General features: G+C 39.8%; 2 protein-coding genes across 9 annotated transcripts in view; both read left to right on the plus strand.

Annotated features, from left to right (window-relative positions):
* Positions 1-9,709, plus strand: part of SLC39A10 (solute carrier family 39 member 10) — a 91,273-nt gene extending 81,564 nt beyond the window's left edge. For 7 of the 8 annotated variants that reach the window (XM_054277711.1, XM_054277706.1, XM_054277709.1 and 4 more), the window contains 4 exons: positions 850-1,218; positions 3,124-3,204; positions 4,943-5,133; positions 6,497-9,709. In XM_054277711.1, the coding sequence (XP_054133686.1) occupies positions 850-1,218; positions 3,124-3,204; positions 4,943-5,133; positions 6,497-6,655 (800 nt within the window). In that variant the 3' untranslated portion in view covers positions 6,656-9,709. The remainder of the gene's footprint in view (positions 1-849; positions 1,219-3,123; positions 3,205-4,942; positions 5,134-6,496) is intronic. The other variant, XM_054277705.1, reaches the window with a different exon arrangement.
* Positions 9,710-15,573: 5,864 nt separating this feature from the next.
* On the plus strand, positions 15,574-18,188 carry LOC128938280 (baculoviral IAP repeat-containing protein 5.1-like). Its single transcript, XM_054278428.1, has 4 exons — positions 15,574-15,711; positions 16,333-16,442; positions 16,735-16,849; positions 18,000-18,188. The coding sequence occupies exons 1-4, from the start codon at positions 15,574-15,576 to the stop codon at positions 18,186-18,188; spliced, it is 552 nt and encodes a 183-aa protein (XP_054134403.1).
* The last annotated feature ends 423 nt before the right edge of the window (positions 18,189-18,611 follow it).

Below are 18,611 nucleotides of genomic sequence, written 5' to 3' on the forward strand. Positions count from 1 at the left end.
CAAAATCTGTTTCTTTCCACAAATACAGCCAAGTATCCTGAATACTCTTCAAGTATCCAAAACAACTTTTGCACACTCTTCCTTCATGACAGGCTGTGGATGCTCATTCTGTGTGTACCCAGAAGAAATGCTCTATCCCCCTTCTCACAGGGGGAGAGAAGGGCAAAGGCTTTGCTTCATAATCTTCCAATTCTTTTGCCTGCATGGCAGCAGAATTAATTTGTTGATCAAGAACTTATTTGCACAAATTAGGTTTATTTAATTTGATTGGTTTGTAGAAGAGAGGGTTAGGACTGCAGCCTTCTCCATGCAAACAATCTCAAATGGGCTTTGGGGCACTGACACAGAACATGGAAAGTTTTCAGCAATGCAGGGGTTGGAACATATATTTGAAATGTCTGCATGACAGTGGAGGCTGAGCTGTGACCTCTATGGGCACATGCAGACAGAGGCAGGTGAGGTTTGCTAAACCATTCAGATCCCATCCCATCTAAGACATTATCATCATTCTGGCAACTCTCCTTTGCCAGTGTTGAACCATAAACTTTGTTAGTAGCAAAATTACAGGCATGAGCGTAGGCTGGGCTAAAACTGGCTTTGAGTGCTATGGATGCAGTGCTGCTGCCTTGCAGTGGAGAATTTTATAGATTGTACATGCACATTTGTGACAAAATGTCTCAATGACAGACTTAGTTTTCGGATTGAATGCTGACAACCAAGTTGCTAGAGTGGGATGTGTTAAAATACTTGTTTTGCTTTCCCAGAGCAGTTAACCCTTAGGCCAGGGGTGCAGGGGTTGCTGGTTGAACAGGAGTTAACTCAGTGTCTCTCCCAACTGACTGGATGCAGGAGCAGATGACTCAGTTTTGTCTGAAGACCGACTGAATGAAACTGAACTGACTGACTTGGACGGGCAGCTGGAGCCCCCTGCCAAGAACTACCTGTCTGCAGAAGAGGAGAACAACCTGCGCCACTCTCACAACGACGTCGCCCACGGCGCCCAAGAGCACGAGCTGCACGATTCCGAGTATGACAGCCATGGAGAAGATAAAATGATAGCTAGAAAACACAGTCACCACTGGCATCACAAACATTCCCATCATTCCCATGGCCACTGTCATTCTGGAAAAGACCTGAAAGATACTGGGATAGCTAATATTGCTTGGATGGTAATTATGGGAGATGGCATTCACAACTTTAGTGATGGCTTAGCAATCGGTAAGCAAAAGCACTGAGTATTTCTCAACAGTTTCTCCTTACCTTTAGTAACTCTGCTAATATTTGACTTATCAGTAATCACAGGTAAGGCTTCCCGTTAGCACCTGTGGTTACTGCCATCGTTCAGTCTCCTGCAGAGCAGCAATAAAAAGGCTGTCAATTGTAATGGTTTACCTTTTGTTAACATTCTGTGCTATTTGCACTAAAATTAGTGTATCAGTAGCAGTGACAATCACAGTCTCTGCCAAGAAGAGACTGGTGATTTATGGAGCACAGTATACAAAAATGCTGCTGCTTCCAGAACACACAGGTGCATTATCCTAAGTGTGTGTGCGCCATAGATCGGACCCTTCAGTGCTGCCGTGCACGTTACCAGCCTATATTCAGCCTTTCTTCTTCGGGTCTCAGTTGCCTTAGAATTATAAATAAATGCCTTTCAGCCTTATTTAGAATGATATTTACTAACAATCATAGTAATACTATTTATATTATTCTTAATACATAGAATTACACAGTACTTGCAAATAAAAATACACTGTGAGTCAGGTGACAAATAATATTTTAAAAGTATTACTTAGGATAATTTAATCTTTATTTAAGCAAAATATTATTTTGGCTCACAGTTAGTGTAGATTTATTTCTAGCCAAGTGCAGAAGAAATTGGAAGTACCAAACAGATTTTATTAGATTTATTAAATCAACTTGGAGTCACACAATGTTCTAAATGTGATTTGAATTGTAAAGTGTATTAATTTGGATATACAAGTCAGGATAATGGTGAGAGGACTGAAGTGCACACTTTGGACTTTTTACTAAGGTAGCTGCTTAAGAGTAAGGGTACACAGGGTTCTGAACTAATGGCAGAAGGGACACACCCATTTTGATGGATGGGGCATAAGCATTTGTCAGGGTCTCTAGTTAACAATGGAATCTACTACAGTTTCTCCACTTCTTTCTGACAACTTCTAAAGAAACTAAACTCCTTAAAAACTAACTTGTTGCTTCATTTTCACATAAAACAGGTAAGACATTTAGACAATGGCTTTTAAGGCCAAAAACAATTGCCATGCCTTCTGTTGAGAACTTCACGGTATTGAAATTCCATTTCTGAATATTTCTGGGTCAAGCCCAAACAGCTGAATTTGTGGTAAAATGTAGATTTTAGAAAAGCATGGTCATCTTTTTAATGTATCAAGCTATGAGGAATCCAGAGGAAAGTTAAATTCCCCCTCTGTCTTCAGACTGTCTTTTCTTTCTACTTTATGCAGCCTGTTTAGACTGCTCACTGCAGGCTCTTGTTGTGCTTTTCTCTGCTACAGTACAGAAATTTAATACCAATTTTCTCATCTGAGAATTATTTAAGGTATGACATTAAAGTTGACTGAATTCAATTAGCTCATGCAAAAGTACTGAAAGATATTTATGGCAATGTTTTTACCCTTATTATTTTCCAGGTCTGGCTTACTAATATTGCTGGTATGTTCTCTGAAAATAAGTACCAAGGAGCTAGAGAGGTTATGGGTTAAACATTAGTTTGGATTTCCAAGCTGGAAAGGAGAGAGGCAGACTCTTGCTCATGTACATTCCCAACTGCCCTCATGTACTGGAGAGTTCCTAAAAGTGGTGTTATTTATTGGCTTGCTGTCTTTATGTCTCGTTTTTGGCCAGTTGTGTTCTCCTCTCCAGGGTGTGTCTTGCAGATAAATGAGTAATGAAGCCTGCAGTGGTAATGCACATTCAGGGTGCTTCCAGTACTTCCCATTTGTATACAGACAGGACACAGACATACTGAAAGATATTAGTGTGCATTCTAACAGAAGGGTGTGAGCTCTGCAAAGTCAATTGATTTTCTGATGTGAAAATAGTGAAATATAATTTTAATTTCTTTTTCTTTTTTTTTTCTAGGAGCAGCTTTTAGTGCTGGACTGACAGGAGGAATTAGTACATCTATAGCAGTATTTTGTCACGAGCTTCCCCATGAATTAGGTAACTAAGTGTAGAAACTGCTCCATCTATATAAAATCCTTATCTAAAAGTTGTTGTAATCCTGTGATAAGCACAATGAAGTGCAGAAGCTGCAGAGGTGACCAGAACTTCAAAGGGTGAGGGAGAAATATTGCTTCAGAGTAGGTACTGCTACAGGATTATGTTGGTAGTGTCTAGTTACAGCACTTCTCTAAAGCTTTTTGAGCATGTTTTAAAAATATTCTTAGAAGCATACATTTTACATAGCTCTACATTTTCTGGAGTTTCACACTACTCTGTGTGGCATTGTCTTACACAAAGTTAAGTCACATAAGTAAACACAAGTTTACATAAGTAAAATTCCATGTGGGGATCTTCAGAAGAGGCTTTGTTCCAACTGTTCCAAGTTCAGCAGGTGTGGCCATTTAGGGTAAAGCCTGTAGGCACTGTTGCCAGTGCCATTGATTCTTGTCCCCCTAATTGAAGCATTTCTTCTGGAGGCAGCTAACCATGGTGAAACCTGTTGTTTTCACATTGCATGAAAATTTACTGCACCCTGAGAGTTTAAAAAGAGCAGCCAGAGAGAGGAGGAATTTTCTGGTTTTCCACTGATGTGAAGTTGTGCTAGACAGACCTATGTCTGTACTCACAGCTTGCTCACTTGAGAGCTGCTGGGTCTGAATGATCAAAAGAGAGGTAAAACAAGCACTTCAAAAACCTTAGAGGTGATGAGGGAAAGCATTTTATATAGGCAGCTCCTGAGCTATAGGTAAATCATGGACATAGGGGAGAAATAATAGAGCAGGTGTTCATGGTTTGCCCTGTGCTGTACAATCATTACTTAAGTGAAGCTGCTGCAATAGATAAAGGATTGCAATGTATATTACAATGCTTAGAACTTGACAGCACAGCATGATGAAATGAACCTTGTATAAGGGGTGAGTAGTTTATACCTATTTTTTTATATTTTTTTAAAATTTTGATATGTTTTGATTCTAATTTTTTATTCTAGATTAGGCAGATAATTTCAGGCATGGATATAAGAACATTACATAAGAATATTACATTAATTGTCCTGATTTCTGTATATCATCTCACACTTCTCATGATCACAAGAATTCAGTTTGAATGAAGTAAAACTGTTAGAGCTGATTACAAGACTGAAGTCTTGATTTTTACAGAATATCTACTTTAGCACCTAAATTAGCAGAGCTGTCCTGAATTCAGAATAGAACACATTACCCTGGCATGCCTTTACCCAGAAAACTGATTCAGGGTGGATGTGAAGTCATTCTTTGTGAATGTAACTCTTCCTAGTGCTCAAATTCAAATTCATTGTCATCTTCTGTGGGTACAAATGCCTCATTTCCTCTTCCTGGATTTGCATAATGAGGTGTGTATAGCTAAGAGAAATTTTCACAGGTATTGATCCTAACTAAGCCTCTGGTTTTATGTGCCATGGAGAACTTCTGAGTGTGTGCACATGGGTGTGTTCTCTGTGGGAAGAGCAGACCCAGACTCCTGCATTCACCCTTCACAGTTAATCACTGCTGCCTTTGTGACAATCAGTCAGCAGGATGAGCAGGCACCTTTCAGTCACGTTATTCAAGGGATGCCTGTGCCTGAGTACAGCTCTCCCAGGGGGGTCAGTTCCCGTGGCTCGGGCTCATGAGCCCCAGCAGCAGCAGCAGCAGCAGCACTCTGCTGAGGGGTGTCTGGGCTGCTGGCAGCGGCACTGAGAGCCGTGCTGTCCCCGCAGGTGACTTTGCGGTGCTGCTGAAGGCGGGGATGACGGTGAAGCAGGCCATCGTGTACAACCTGCTGTCGGCCATGATGGCCTACATCGGCATGCTGATCGGCACGGCCGTGGGCCAGTACGCCAACAACATCACCCTCTGGATCTTCGCCGTCACCGCCGGCATGTTCCTCTACGTGGCCCTGGTCGACATGGTACGGCTCTGAGCTGGGCTGGGCCTTCTGGGTGGGAACATGTTTGGGGGTGCTGCACTGCAGTGTGCTGCTCAGGCTCAGTCTGCACTGACACTTCATCCTCATCTATTCGGTCTGGAAAGTTGACTCTGTACTTTTACTATGAGCAGCTGCTGATGTGATGAGTAGCTTTTAAAAAATTACCTGGTGGAAAAATGCTGCTGCTTCCAGAACACACACTGTGTTAGGTGCATTATCCTAAGTGTGTGTGCACCATAGATCAGACCCTTCAGTGCTGCTGTGCACATGTTACCAGCCTATATTCAGTCTTGATTTCTCTCCTCTAAGCTGCTTCAGAGCTTCATTTAAATAAGGCAATTGTCTCACTTCTTGTCTTTACTAGCCCAAAGGTGATGAGATTGTTTTGCACTTTTGGGGTACTTTGTCATGCTCTCCACTTCATTATGGAGACTTTAATTTGTAAATATATTGTTGTTATAAAGTCAGTCTACCCTATTAATAGGTGAATAAATCCTTTTCAAGGCCTGCTAAATTATTAAATAGAATGTCTGGGTAGAGTGATCCTTCTTGCAACTTCAGGTGTTCTATAGTAGCCTGTAATGCCTGATATATCACTCTCTTGTCAGCTCTGTGTCTGATAGTTATTTCCTATCCTTTGACTGAAGATGTCATGGATAAAGGAAAGGAAGGCAGTACTTTCATTCCTTCATTGCTTTTTCTTTCCCTCAGCTATCATAGTAGTAACCAAACAGTCAAAGTCCCATTAGTGGAAAGCTTCTGCAAGAGACACTTGAAACAGAACCGGTTTTGTCTTGGTGTTTGCATAATCAGCCTTGTTCTCAAAGACCTCTTTACCTGGCACACAATAAGAATAGATTTTGGTTCCTCCCTGGCTGTAAGCAGAGGTTCTCAGAGGTGTGGTTTTCTGTCCATTCCCTACACCACCCCATATTTAAAAGGGATGTGTATGTGAGTATGTGTAAGTGTCTCAAATGACAAATGACTGGCTAGGTTAATCAAAGTCATATGTTTATTTGAGCATGACTTGAATTCTTTTAAAATTAAAAGAGCAGAACTTGAAGAATATTGGGCTGAACCCCATCTTGAGGAACTTAATGTTCAATTACATGGATACTCCAGTGAAAGTTCAAGGAAAGACATTTTTAGTTTGTTTTGTAAATGCATTACATAATCGTGTTTTTATTGAACATGATTGTTCAGTAGAGTTTAAGCTGTATCTTAGTGTATTGGTTTTATATCTGAACCTGGAGTGTTCATCCTTGACAATATAATCTTGTAAACTTCTCAGTGTATAAATGGAAAAGAGGTGAAATAACTTCCTCAATTGCTCTGTATCTTTTAGCTTCCAGAAATGCTTCATGGAGATGGAGATAATGAAGAGCATGGTTACTGTCCTGTGGGGCAGTTTATTCTTCAGAATCTAGGCCTGCTTCTTGGATTTGCCATCATGCTGGTGATTGCCCTCTATGAAGACAAAATAGTGCTTGACATCCAGTTTTGACCTGATGCTGGTAATCACTGTGGTTCCAATCTGTTGCTGTCTGGCTTTGAGTCTGCACTGTGTGGCTGTGTGCACACTGCTCAGAGGACACGTGGTGCTTGCACTGCTTACACAAGGACAGGAGATTCCCTTCTGCCTAGAGTGGCTTCTGCTTTTCTCTGATCCCATCAGATGAGCTTACCCAACACAACTCCTAAACTCCAGTGAGCGACGTTTAGGAAACCCTAAATCTGGGAAATAAGGGCCAAGGTCAGGGTGCTGTATAGGGAGCACTGCTTGCTTAAGAAAGAAAAAGTACAGGAAAATATCCCATTTGGGAAAAGACCATTCCATTAGTGCACTTGGACAGAACCCAGATGTTGCAGCTGAAACTCACACCTGTGCAAGGAACCCAAGGAAACTTTTAGTGCCACATGAGTCTTGAGTAGCCCACAGCTCTATGTATGTATAGATCTGTGTAGATATAGACAGAGGTGCACACATATGTGTGTGTGTGTGCACCTCTGTGTATATATATATGTGTATTAATCCTGTGCTGATTTTTCTGCGTAGTGGTGACTTGAAGTATTCTGTCTTACAGCAGGACATGACTGGAAACCACTGTGCTGGCTTAAATTTTTAAAAAGAAGCCCCAAGCCTAAACACTGTTTAAATTCTTACAAGCTGTGTTAAGCTGCACACCACCATTGCAAAGCTCCTGTGTAAGAAGGCAGGCTGATGCTGTGTACTCTGCAAAGTGTAACTTCTGTCGAGGGTCAGTTTGATGATGTTTTTCCCCAGCTGAGATTTATTTGATGTTTGTTCCTTTATATTAGTAGGAAAATGCAAAATGCAGTAGAATTAGTGTTAGCTTGGGGAAATCCCTGACCTTGGAGTTATTGAGCTGTTTCTGGTTCTTTCTTACAGACGCTAAACATGTATTGTGTGCCACTTGCAGCATAAACTACTGAAGAATTGTGGCTGTGAATTTGTGCAAACTCTTTTAACAAGAGAATCCATGTGGGAATTTCTCCATTTTTTAAAATTATTATTTTGGACTGTTTTCTCCTCTTCATGTTAAACCAAGGTGCAAGATGCTAGTTGCTGAAGCTGGACACAAGGGTTAAATTATGCTCTGTGGATGTTGTACTGGTAGGGTATTTACGATACTGTAACAGCGCATCAAATCTGTTCCTCAATGCCTTGATATCAGACATTGTGACACCAGCCATTTCTGGCAGTAAAGAATATGTAAGAAGATTTCTACTTCCAGTATAAAGGAGTTCATTTCTATGATATTTTTTTACAATTTTGGTATTTAAATTAGATTATTAAAAAGCAGATGTGGTAGAACCATGGTATGTGTCATTTAGAAGAATAGACTGAAAATTTGGGCCTTAACTTGCTGGGACCAGCTGTCCTAGATCAGATTGTGCTGACAGGCATTTATTGCCAGACATGAGTTAGTTCTTCTTGTACCCATCTCCTTAAAAAAAAAAATAAATTGTAAGTCTGTGGGGAGTGCAAGTTGATTCTGTAGTACCAGTCCTAAGCATGATAGTAGCTTTTTTTCCAAACATCCAGTTTGTCTCTCTACTGTGTGTGCCAGGTAAAAGCTGTACTTTGACTGTGTGCCGTAAGTTTAAAGTTCCGGTCTGCTTGGTGCCAGTGTAGCTGCTAAAAACACTTAATCCTGACGCCTTTAATGAGAGCCAGTGGGTCTCTGCATTCCATTTCAACTTCCCCTGTTTCCTGTGGCCCTTTCCTTTGGAAGCTTCATTGGTCAGTCTAGCTTTTACTGAGAGCAGCTCATGTGTTTTAAAGGTATCAGTTGGTTGCCAGTATTTCTTCCTAATGCAGTATCAGGAAACAGTATTAAGGGTCCATTTCAAAGAAGGGTGCAGTTTCTTCAGTGAAGAAGCCAAAAGCCCAGAGTTCAGGCATGTGGCCATTTGATGTTCTGAACTCAGGTTTTCTTTTTTCCTCTTTAAACATATTTAGTGTAGAACCCTAATTAGCAAACACACTGTTGTTAGCTTCAGATTACTGAATTTCTGCAGTGTAAAACTCCTGGATGACATTTTTGCATAGTGCCCATGTTAAGTCAATGAGACAAAACTTCCTGGATACCTTCTGAAGAGCTGAGTTTAAACAATCTCTGTTTCCTTTGTATTAAACTGACTGACTTAAGTTTTTTTCTTTTCTGTTAATTCTGAAATATAAGGGGGTCATTATGCAGCTGATGTTTTGTCAAATTATTTTTTTTTAAGATTTATTTCTCTTAATTCTTTTCAAATGAAGATTTCTGTATTTCCAGTAGTATATTTACTGTTGTGTTAGTTGGAACGTGGTTATAGCTCAATACACTGCCTCTGTAGGAAAATAGTTAACTTCCTTCCAAGACCATCTTCAGACAAGCGAAAAACATGGTCGTTGAAGGTAGGTACTATATTTTTCATGGAATATAGATTGTTTACTTTTATTTTCTAGTATTTATTGCAAGTGTAACAGAGCAGTGTAACGGCTGTGACTTCTCTGTGTTTCCACCAGTATTGAATTCCAGATGATTCTAATGTATACTTCTGAGTCATGTTACAGACAATCTGAATTCCACTACATTTCTACTTGGCTTCAACATTCCATTTGGCTTGAATCCAGAGTCTCATTTAACTTGTATTTGTTGGAGGGCATAAATGTTACTTGTATATTTTACAATGCTGTCACTGTGTGACATCCCATATGAATTCTGATGTAAATCACATTGCACTCAATCCGCTGTGATTATGCTTAGAAAATGTTGTAGTTGCTAGATGCAGTGTGATTTTTTTTTATTATTTTTTTCTTTCCTCTCCCCATTAACAACTGAGTCTATGGTTTAAAATGTGATAATGGTCCAATAAGATAACTTGCTGAGCTATTGTTTTTTTTTTGTTATAACTAAATCATTTTTAAAAAATTTTATAAAGCTGGAAATTATCAAATGCTGTTTTGTTCATTGTCAACAGTGTTGTGTTCATTTTATGTATGTTCCTTATACATAAGGAGCCTTCAGAAAATAAAAAAAATATTCAAGGAGCAGATATTTTTGTTGAGTTTCTTAAGGTTTGATTGCTTTTGTGTTTTAGTATTCCTTTCAGTTCAGCAGATAACACTACAAGCCTCTAAAAGAAATTCTGAAAAGGAAGGTGTCAAAATACTTGGCTTAACAGAGCTGCTTAAACAATTAAAAACCAACATAAATGCTCTGTCCTACATTTATGTCTGGGAGTCAGGTAGGAGCAATGCTAAAAACAGTGGATTGGGGGATTCCGTGGAAAGTTACTGTGATTGTCTGGCTGATCCTGTAATCATTGGACTGCTCAGGGAAAAGGTTCATAGCCTCTTCTGGAGAAAGCTGCCCATCCTGGGAAATTCTCACTCCCATCCTTCAGAAACATGGTCTGCCCAGAGCAGAGTTTAGTGCCTGAAAACCCTCCTCCACTATTCTTCTTTCATTCACTGTGGCACTGCTGCCTCTGAAGCAGCAGAATCCCCTCTGTTACTGCAGTAAAAGTTTTTGGCTTAGAACTAATAAAATCCAGTTGCCTACAGATGTGCCTTTTTTTATTCCTGAACTGTGGTGGCACTACTGTACCACACTGGACTAGAAGTGGCCAAGGGTTGAAAACTGTTAAAAGCTGGAGGAAGTAGATCTGTAAGTAGATCTATGCAGTCACAAAATGTTTCCTCAGACAGAAAAAATAGACACCCCACCCCCCCCCAAAAAAGGCCTTAAAACATTCTTGAGTGGAAAAGTAATTTCACTGGAATAGAGATACAACACAATAAAGTACAGTGAAAACTCAGGAGGGAATGTGAGCATACTAACATGGATATACACTAGAAAATCAGGGTAAGGTGGTGTGTGGCTTTGCATCATACCTGTGTAAGAATGTCATCAAATAGCAGCTGTGTTCCTGACAGATCCTTGGTAACAGCATTTGTGCTCATTCCAAAGATCTCTGGGAAAGGATTCTGTGCAAGTGTCTTTGTACATTCAGGACAGCTTCAGTACTGAGAAAAGGTGGGAAGAAAATACCTCTAGAGCAAAAAAAAAATGATGCAAAAGCAGCCAACCATCCCACAAGAGACCACAAGCTGTACTTCAAAACCACTACAGGCTTTCCTGGAGTGATTAATAAAGTGTGTTAACTAAGATACAAATTATACAAAGATATAATTCCTGAAAAATTCTGGAAGCTGACGAAAATTCTGTTAAAATGACATACCAAGGGTAAGGGGCTGCTGCCCCTCTCTGAGCCCACTGCCTTCCAAGTGCCTGAAGGTGTTTTGCTGAGACTGACACAACTCCTGTCTGATAAATTAAGCTGATTATGGTGGCCTTTCTGCCTCCAGTAAATATAATGAACTATTTCTCTTATGCCTATTTTAAAATGCTTTTAACTTCACTGGGCTGTGTTTCTCACTTACTGTCCCCTGAGTGCTGACTCACACAGAGTCAATTTAGATGGCAGTAATTGGGTGTTTACATAATGTCCTTTTCTTAGAAGTCACTGAAACAAGGCCTGAGAGATGAGATTAAGCCACCAAGCAAAGAGTGACTGAGTAAACACTGAGACACATCAGTTTCAGTAAAGATACATCTATTAAAGAAAATATAAAAAGCCGTTGCTAATTCTGTTGTTCTGACATCTCCTTCAGGAGAGGCAAAATAAACACCACTTGGATCAAGTACATCATTGACATTTGTAATGAATTCTAAGGAAAATAACATCTTCAGAACACTCGCAGAGCCAATCCCAGTGTCAGTGCCTCTGGCACCGGAACTGCATTCCCCATCACAGTGAGGAGCAACAGCTGGCAGCTCCTGCAGGAGAGCAGGACAGAGATCTGAGCAGCAGCCCTGCACTTCCCTGGGCAGCCCTATCACTGTCACTGTAATTCACTTGGAAGGCAGCCAGAATTCTCACTGGAAGCTGTAAAAGCTGTTAATTACTTCTGCTAGCTCATGCTTGAACCATTCCATCTCCAGCCCTTCAAATACTTTTTAATAATCATCCCTCAAGTCACCCAGCCATTGCTGCTTTTGAAGAGTAATAGCACCAAAAATTTCCATAGTAATGCAGCTGAAACTCCCTGGATACAAGTTTATGGAAAACTTTTCTAAAAATATCTCTACTTGTTCGACATCTTTCTAAAGTAAATGTCTGCTATCACAAGGCCATAGCTGGGCTCATAATTTTATTTATTTTTTTAGAAAATCAAACATGCTTGAATTCTTGAGGTTGGGAGAAGCTGGACTCCTCTTAAATGCATAAAAAGAAAAAATTATAAGTAATAAAAGAAAATTACTTGCAGGAAGGGCATGAGTAGGTGATGCACTGAGGATTGGGATAAAGCAAACCAGTCCAAAAAAGTATCAATAAATGTTTACTATGTACAAATCATTATCTTTCAGGGCAAAAAATGGTTCCCTCCATGCTAGGAACTACATTTGTCATTTGTTCAGAACCTTTGGTCATGTAATAGGAGGGCATCCCCCTCACAATCCCCCACTCCCCGCTCTCCTTCAGGAAACAAACACCTCTGTGCAGCTGCTTGAGCCACTTGCCTGTTAATCACGTTATGGCTGGAATGTGCCTGTTTAAGCACATGAATAACCAAAATCACTGCAGGCTGACAGTGACAGGAACACCCCTGTTCCTGCCCATCCACAACTTGAACAGCCTTTGGCCATGCTGGGCTGCTTAGGAAGCTGGACCATGAAGAAGGGCCACCTATTGCTGGGAAATTCCTGAGAGGCTGCTGTGACAAACAGCCACCTGTGCAGCCAGGGAAGGAAACAACCTTTGCCAGAGCTCCTCTGCTGCATCCCAGCTGGTTTCACTCTGCCAGGGGCTGCTCTTGTCCCTGGCACTGAATAAATCACAGCCAGCCAGCAGGGGTGGCAGTAGGATATTTTGCACCTTGCAGGAACAGCTCATTTCTTTTCTCCTTTCCTGCACAGCAGAGCTGAGCCACTCAAAGCCCCGCTTCTTCCTGCTCCCACACTTTGTGAGCCAGGGAAAACCTTTTCTTGGCAACCAAAGGCCTTCAGCAGGAGGTCTTTAAATGGTCATGAGCATCATTTCCAGAGTCTCTTGAAACCTCTAAGCAATTTTATTTTTTATAGCTATTTATTCGTGTAGAATTAATTAATATGCATTAGGTACAATGTATGTATGAGACTATGCACCCATACATTTAACACCACTGTGTTATAAAATATTGTTCATATAATATTTTAGGGTTTTTTTATCCTTACCAAGTTTGATTTCTGGCCAAAGACATTAGGTACAAATGTTTGATTTGGTTTTCAATTGAGACCATCTAGCTAAGTACACAGTCTCATTTAGATAATCTACATTAATTATAGAAAAATAATGCAAATTAATGTAAAATGTGATTGCAAACACACATTCAATTATTAAAACAGTTGATAGGTTTTCCCAGTGGTACCTTTTTCTTAGAAAAAAAAAAAACACCTAGAGAGCCTTTTATTAATGCCACAGGAACAAGTTTCTATTGATTAAGTATGAGACAAGCAAGAAAATAAAAAATAAATGCACTCCACTATTGGCAGTAATTGAAACTATTTCCTTGCAGTGGAAGACAACTCTTTCATTTCTGAGCCTCTCTTCCCCTAGATCATAGACACACTTTCATCAGGGTTGGCTTTAACTGATTTACAAAGTTGCAACACTACTCACAGGTATTCTGCACTTATTGTAAAAGTCAGGATCTGATAGTGGATATCAGATATTTAATGTACTGTATTGTTTAAAATGCAATTTAAATCTTTTCTTTCATGTCATGCCACCTTTTATGTATCTTCCAGTGAAAAGCTCCAACTACCCATCCATATAATCTGGACCTATGAAATTCTGACAGTTTCAGAACACTTCTGCAAACAGCATTCTCTTGAAGGATGTAGACAACCTACTATAAAATGCAGGACACCTTTACGGGTAGACTTGAAATGTACCTGTCATTCTTAACAGCACAGAATTCTGAAAGAATTAAAGGCAGGAAATGCAAAAAATACATCTTAGGATGTGTTAGTACTTGTACAATCCTAGTTTCTAGTATTCTAGCAGTACTTTTCTACATAAGAACTGATATGAGCTGCTGGGAATTTTTTGTTTGTTTGTTTTAAATGCCATAAAAACAATCAAAGCAAAAAAAAAATTTCAATTCTGATGCATAAATATCACTCAGGACTCCAAGGTCCCATATGACTGTGGTGGTTTTGATTAAATAATACATTACACATAATGCATTTTTGAAAAAAATAGCATTTTCAGATAAGACTGCTTACAAGAAACATTTAAAATACTACAGCTTTGTCCCATTTTTGCATTTTCTATTTGAAATGACACAAACTAATTAGTTAAATAGATCGTGACATCACAAGATGATAAAATATGCCAAAATATTTAACCTACAGTTTCTTTTAAACAACAGACAAATTATTCATTCCTGAAAACAATCCATATGCATGAATTAGTGCCTTACATTAAAGAGAAGTATGAGATTTAAAAACCTGACCATGTTTTTGGGCAGTTAAACCCAGTTTTGGCTTTGGTTTGGCATTTCAACTTTTAGTTAAGTTCCTTGCTTCATACAAATACATTCACACATGCACACCCATACACACACAGACATCAACTACAGTAAAAAAGAGATTAAAATAGCTGATCATCAGCAAACTTAAGAAAGGCTTCTCCTGCCATGGAGTCAGGAGAAACTATTAATATCAGTGTTTGGAGGGCCCAGGTTATGAATGATAAATTCCTGCACCATTGGTATTATCTGGCAAAAAGAAAAAAAAAAGAATTAAAGTATCCTATTTTCATGTAACATATGTTACTCTAAATATCTGAATATAAATTTCAAGGACAGTATTCCTGCATATACAACAGACATCAGTACAGTCCCAGAGGAATCAATGATGTAGCATTTGAAACTCTAGGCAAAAACAATGCCCTAAGAGCTGACACTGGAAGTCCCATACAAATGTTCTTTAATCTCATTTCAGTCACCACATCTGGACAGAATAATGGGCTGGATTATTTTCTGCACTTACTCCATTTGTATTTCAGAGAAGATTTAAATTTTCAAGTCTCACAATGCAACATCCTTCAGAGGTGTTAAGATCTTGGCTTGGAAAGCTGCTGCATGCAGCAGTCTTGAAGACACTGATGTTTAAACTTTACTGAATTTAACTGGACTCTGTACCAAAATAGGAGACAGTTTATAAAATGACAATGCTTTGATACTATGAACTCCTCCAGATATACACCTTTAAAATATTACTATCCAGCATCTGGCCATGCTCTATAATATCTTAAAATAGAACTGAATACTTATAATGTTTTAAAATAACCACTTTCTCTTTAAAGAAATGCAACACTACTTGCAAAGACAATCCTAAGAATTAATCTTTGAATGTGAAATTGAAGAAAGCCTGAAGGATTCAAATAGCAATGTCAATTCAACCCTTTTGCTTGCAATCAGGATAGTATTTTTTAAAACTTTACATGCAAAGTTTCTGTATTTGTAACTAGAGTTTTTAACTTGCAATTTTTGACATTTTAACTGTAAAATCTGCAATTACCATAGGTGCATTCAGTTAAAAAAAGCAAAGTTAAAAAGTTCTCTGTTAAAAAATGTTTGTGTCCTGTGTGATCAAGGACACAGACTGTGACACAAGGGGAAGAAATTCCGGCAGCTTCATTTCCCTTGATTGTCCTGCCATAAACTCACCTGTGTCAGGAAGGGACTAAGGCTCTGTCAGGCCTTCCCCTGCTCTCCAGATGCAATGTGTCACCAATTAGCAAAGGCTTTAAATGTGAGAGCAGGAGGGAGGCTCTACCCTTGGCTGGCTGTAGGCTGCAGAGATGGAGAGGTTGCTGCAGGAGCTCAGCTCATCTTCCAAGCTCTTAATTGACTATAAGGAGATGTATGAGTATGAGAACCGTCTGAAAACCTTCACCAAGTGGCCCTTCCAGGAAAACTGCAGGTGCACTCCAGAGAACGTAAGTCTGAAAATGCTTGTTTTGCCTCTGCCTTAATTTGTATATGCTATGTCTGAATGTGAAGTCATAGTTAAGTATATTCCGGTTCAAGAGAAGTGCACTAAGCCTGAAGATTAAAAGTTAAATACTCAGCTTTCCTCTGTTCCCTGCTCAGAAATAGTGTAGTTGGGATTGACTGATTTTTCTGTGTCCAGTCCACAGTGTACCTTTTTTTTTGTCTGTTTTGTTGCTGCCATTTAAAAATTAATTTCTTGTGTTACATAGTCTTTTTAATTGCAAATTTCTATTCGTGACAAAGCAGCCTACATTAAACAAGTATGGAGCCAGCAGGAAGGATAAAGTAGTGGAATGATAAAGTAAAAAGTGGAATGATCACTACTTCAAATTCAGAAATGGAAATTATTTAAATAAAAAATCCACCTCACTTCTGCTTTGGTACACACATGACACTGCCAACCTGAATCTCAGATGAGTCATAGTGCTAGAGTTACCTGAGAAGGTGTTTGATTACTGAAACAAACTTAATTTTTAGTGTCCTGACTAGATATGATTCTGAATTGTCAGGAAATATGAGTAGTGTGTGTGGGATAATGCTCTAAACTTCTGAACCACTCCCTGCAGATGGCAAAGGCTGGCTTCATCCACTGCCCAAGTGCAAGTGAACCAGATAGCGCAAAATGTTTCTTTTGCTTGTTAGAACTGGTGGGCTGGGAACCAAATGATGACCCATGGTAAGCACAGATGTAACAATTTAGTAATTTTACAATGAGTTAATGTCTCTGTCGATTTCCACTATGACAGTGCACAAAACTAGAAGCTTATCTTGCCCCAGTAACTGTGAAATTGTTCAACTAGCTTTTATCTGAGATCCAATAGAATCTCTTGCATCTTTTCTGTATGATATAATTTCTGCTGATAGACAGCACAAATACAGAAGAGACCTGCCTGTACAGATCTCTTCCTCTCCTGAAATGAAGCTTCTGTGGGTTTAATATCTGTTCTTATTGTGGGTTTATACTGCAGGGAGGAACACACCAAACATCACACCTGTGACTTTTTAGCCCTTCCCAAGCACTTTGATGATCTGACAATGGAGGAGTACTACATGCTGGAGCTGACACGGGTGAAGATCTTCATTGTAAGTGTTAGCCACATCATCTGAAACGCAAAGCTAGAATATAAACAACAACTTCTCTTGCTAAGAGTTCCAAGCATCAGCTTGGAATGATTGTCTAAGGCTAGAATATGACTTATTCTGAAGTAATAATTTATGTGCATTATTGGCTAAGAAATCTGCACCTAAGCACTTCTCAGGGTAATTTATTGCCTTTTGAATGCACACCTGTTTCCTTTAGAAGTGTTTTTCCAACAACTCATCACAGCAGACAAAAAAAATATAGGGTGCAATAATCAAAGCACAAAACTCAACAATGAGCAGCTCTATCATTGTCACGAGGGATGAACAACATATGCAAAAAGACAAAATTTGACCAGATTATTGCTTCACATGTCCAGTTTAACATATAAATCTGCCTAATTAACCTTTAAACCTCATTTCTAATATTTCACTCCTCCCCACTTCTGGGGAGTTTCATGCCACAGTGTTGACATGTAAAAAAAGCACACAACTGAGCAGCTCAGTTGATCAAGATCAGCTGATCTGTGAGCCCTAATCCTATGGACAGTAGGAATCAAGTGAACCAAGTTCCCTGATGAGGAACAGTAAAAGGTTCTGCGTATTGGTTGTTGGTGGGTTTGCACAAATAAGACCTCTGCCTTGCTAATAATTCAACATATTAAATAAATAATTAAATAATTGTATTATAATTAAAATATAATGAAATAATAATTAAATTCTGTATTAAATATATACCTGGTGACTGCTAAGGTTAAGCATTTAAGGTCACGGTGCAACAGATTAAAGTACAAAAAAATAGGATCATATGGCACAGTGATATCTTAGAAGGAGGACTAAGAGTGGCATTACCTAACTTGAACTGTGAATGATCTAGAGCAATGTTTCAAGGTTCAATATGGGTCTTGGCCATGATATGGCTGTATTTCTAAGTATATAAAACATTTGAAGCAGCAGCCTCAGGTGGGGACACTCAGCCCCAAGGATATGTCACGGATAGCTGGGAGGGCTGTGCACTAGGCTGACCAGGGTATGATTGCTGTCCTGAAACACTGATACCTGAATGCAGCCTGAGGAGAGGGGGCTGGAATGGGGCTGAACTACGGAGTTAAAGCGCTCCTCTGAACGGCTCAATCTCTTGCTTTGATTCAAGCGCAAAGTTGGCAACCGCACAATAAACGCTTTTGAAGAAGAAGTCACGGCGACGAGGCAGAGGCTGGTGAATTACTTCGGCTCCGGAGCCTCGCTGCCGGCACCGCTGCCTGTCGAGGATGAGCCTGCAGCCCAGCAGCCGGGAGGCTCAGCTGCCGGCCCCAAGGAGCCCAGGACAAGTGAGCTGTGACCTCTGGCTCTACAAGGGTCTCTTACTTTGGTGCAAACATCCCTGTCTTTGTCTGAGTTCCAATCCAAAGCTGAGCAGGTGTGTGAGGAAGTGTGTGTGTGTAGAGAATTGCTCCTGGATCAGGAGTGAGCACAGCCAGGGATGGGCTGGCTCTCACCCTGTGCTTCCTTGTTATTGCTGGGTGTGGAGATAAGAGTACTTCCACTACCCTGCCACTGGGTGAAAAATGTCTGAGCAAATACTTCTATTCTGGTTTTTAGCAAGCTGACTTATTTCTTTTTGAATAAAGATTCACAACAAGAGTGCTTTCTGTGATCTGTGTTAAAACCTTATACCTAGACTCAAATCACTTCTGCTTCAAAACACTTTGCAAGGAACTCGATGGATCTGTGTGTCTGCAACAATTGCTTAAGCACCTGCACT

This window comes from Melozone crissalis, unplaced genomic scaffold, assembly GCF_028551555.1.
Source record: "Melozone crissalis strain CALT ecotype California unplaced genomic scaffold, PUWL_Pcris_2 ptg000023l_1, whole genome shotgun sequence".
Lineage (NCBI taxonomy): Eukaryota > Metazoa > Chordata > Aves > Passeriformes > Passerellidae > Melozone > Melozone crissalis.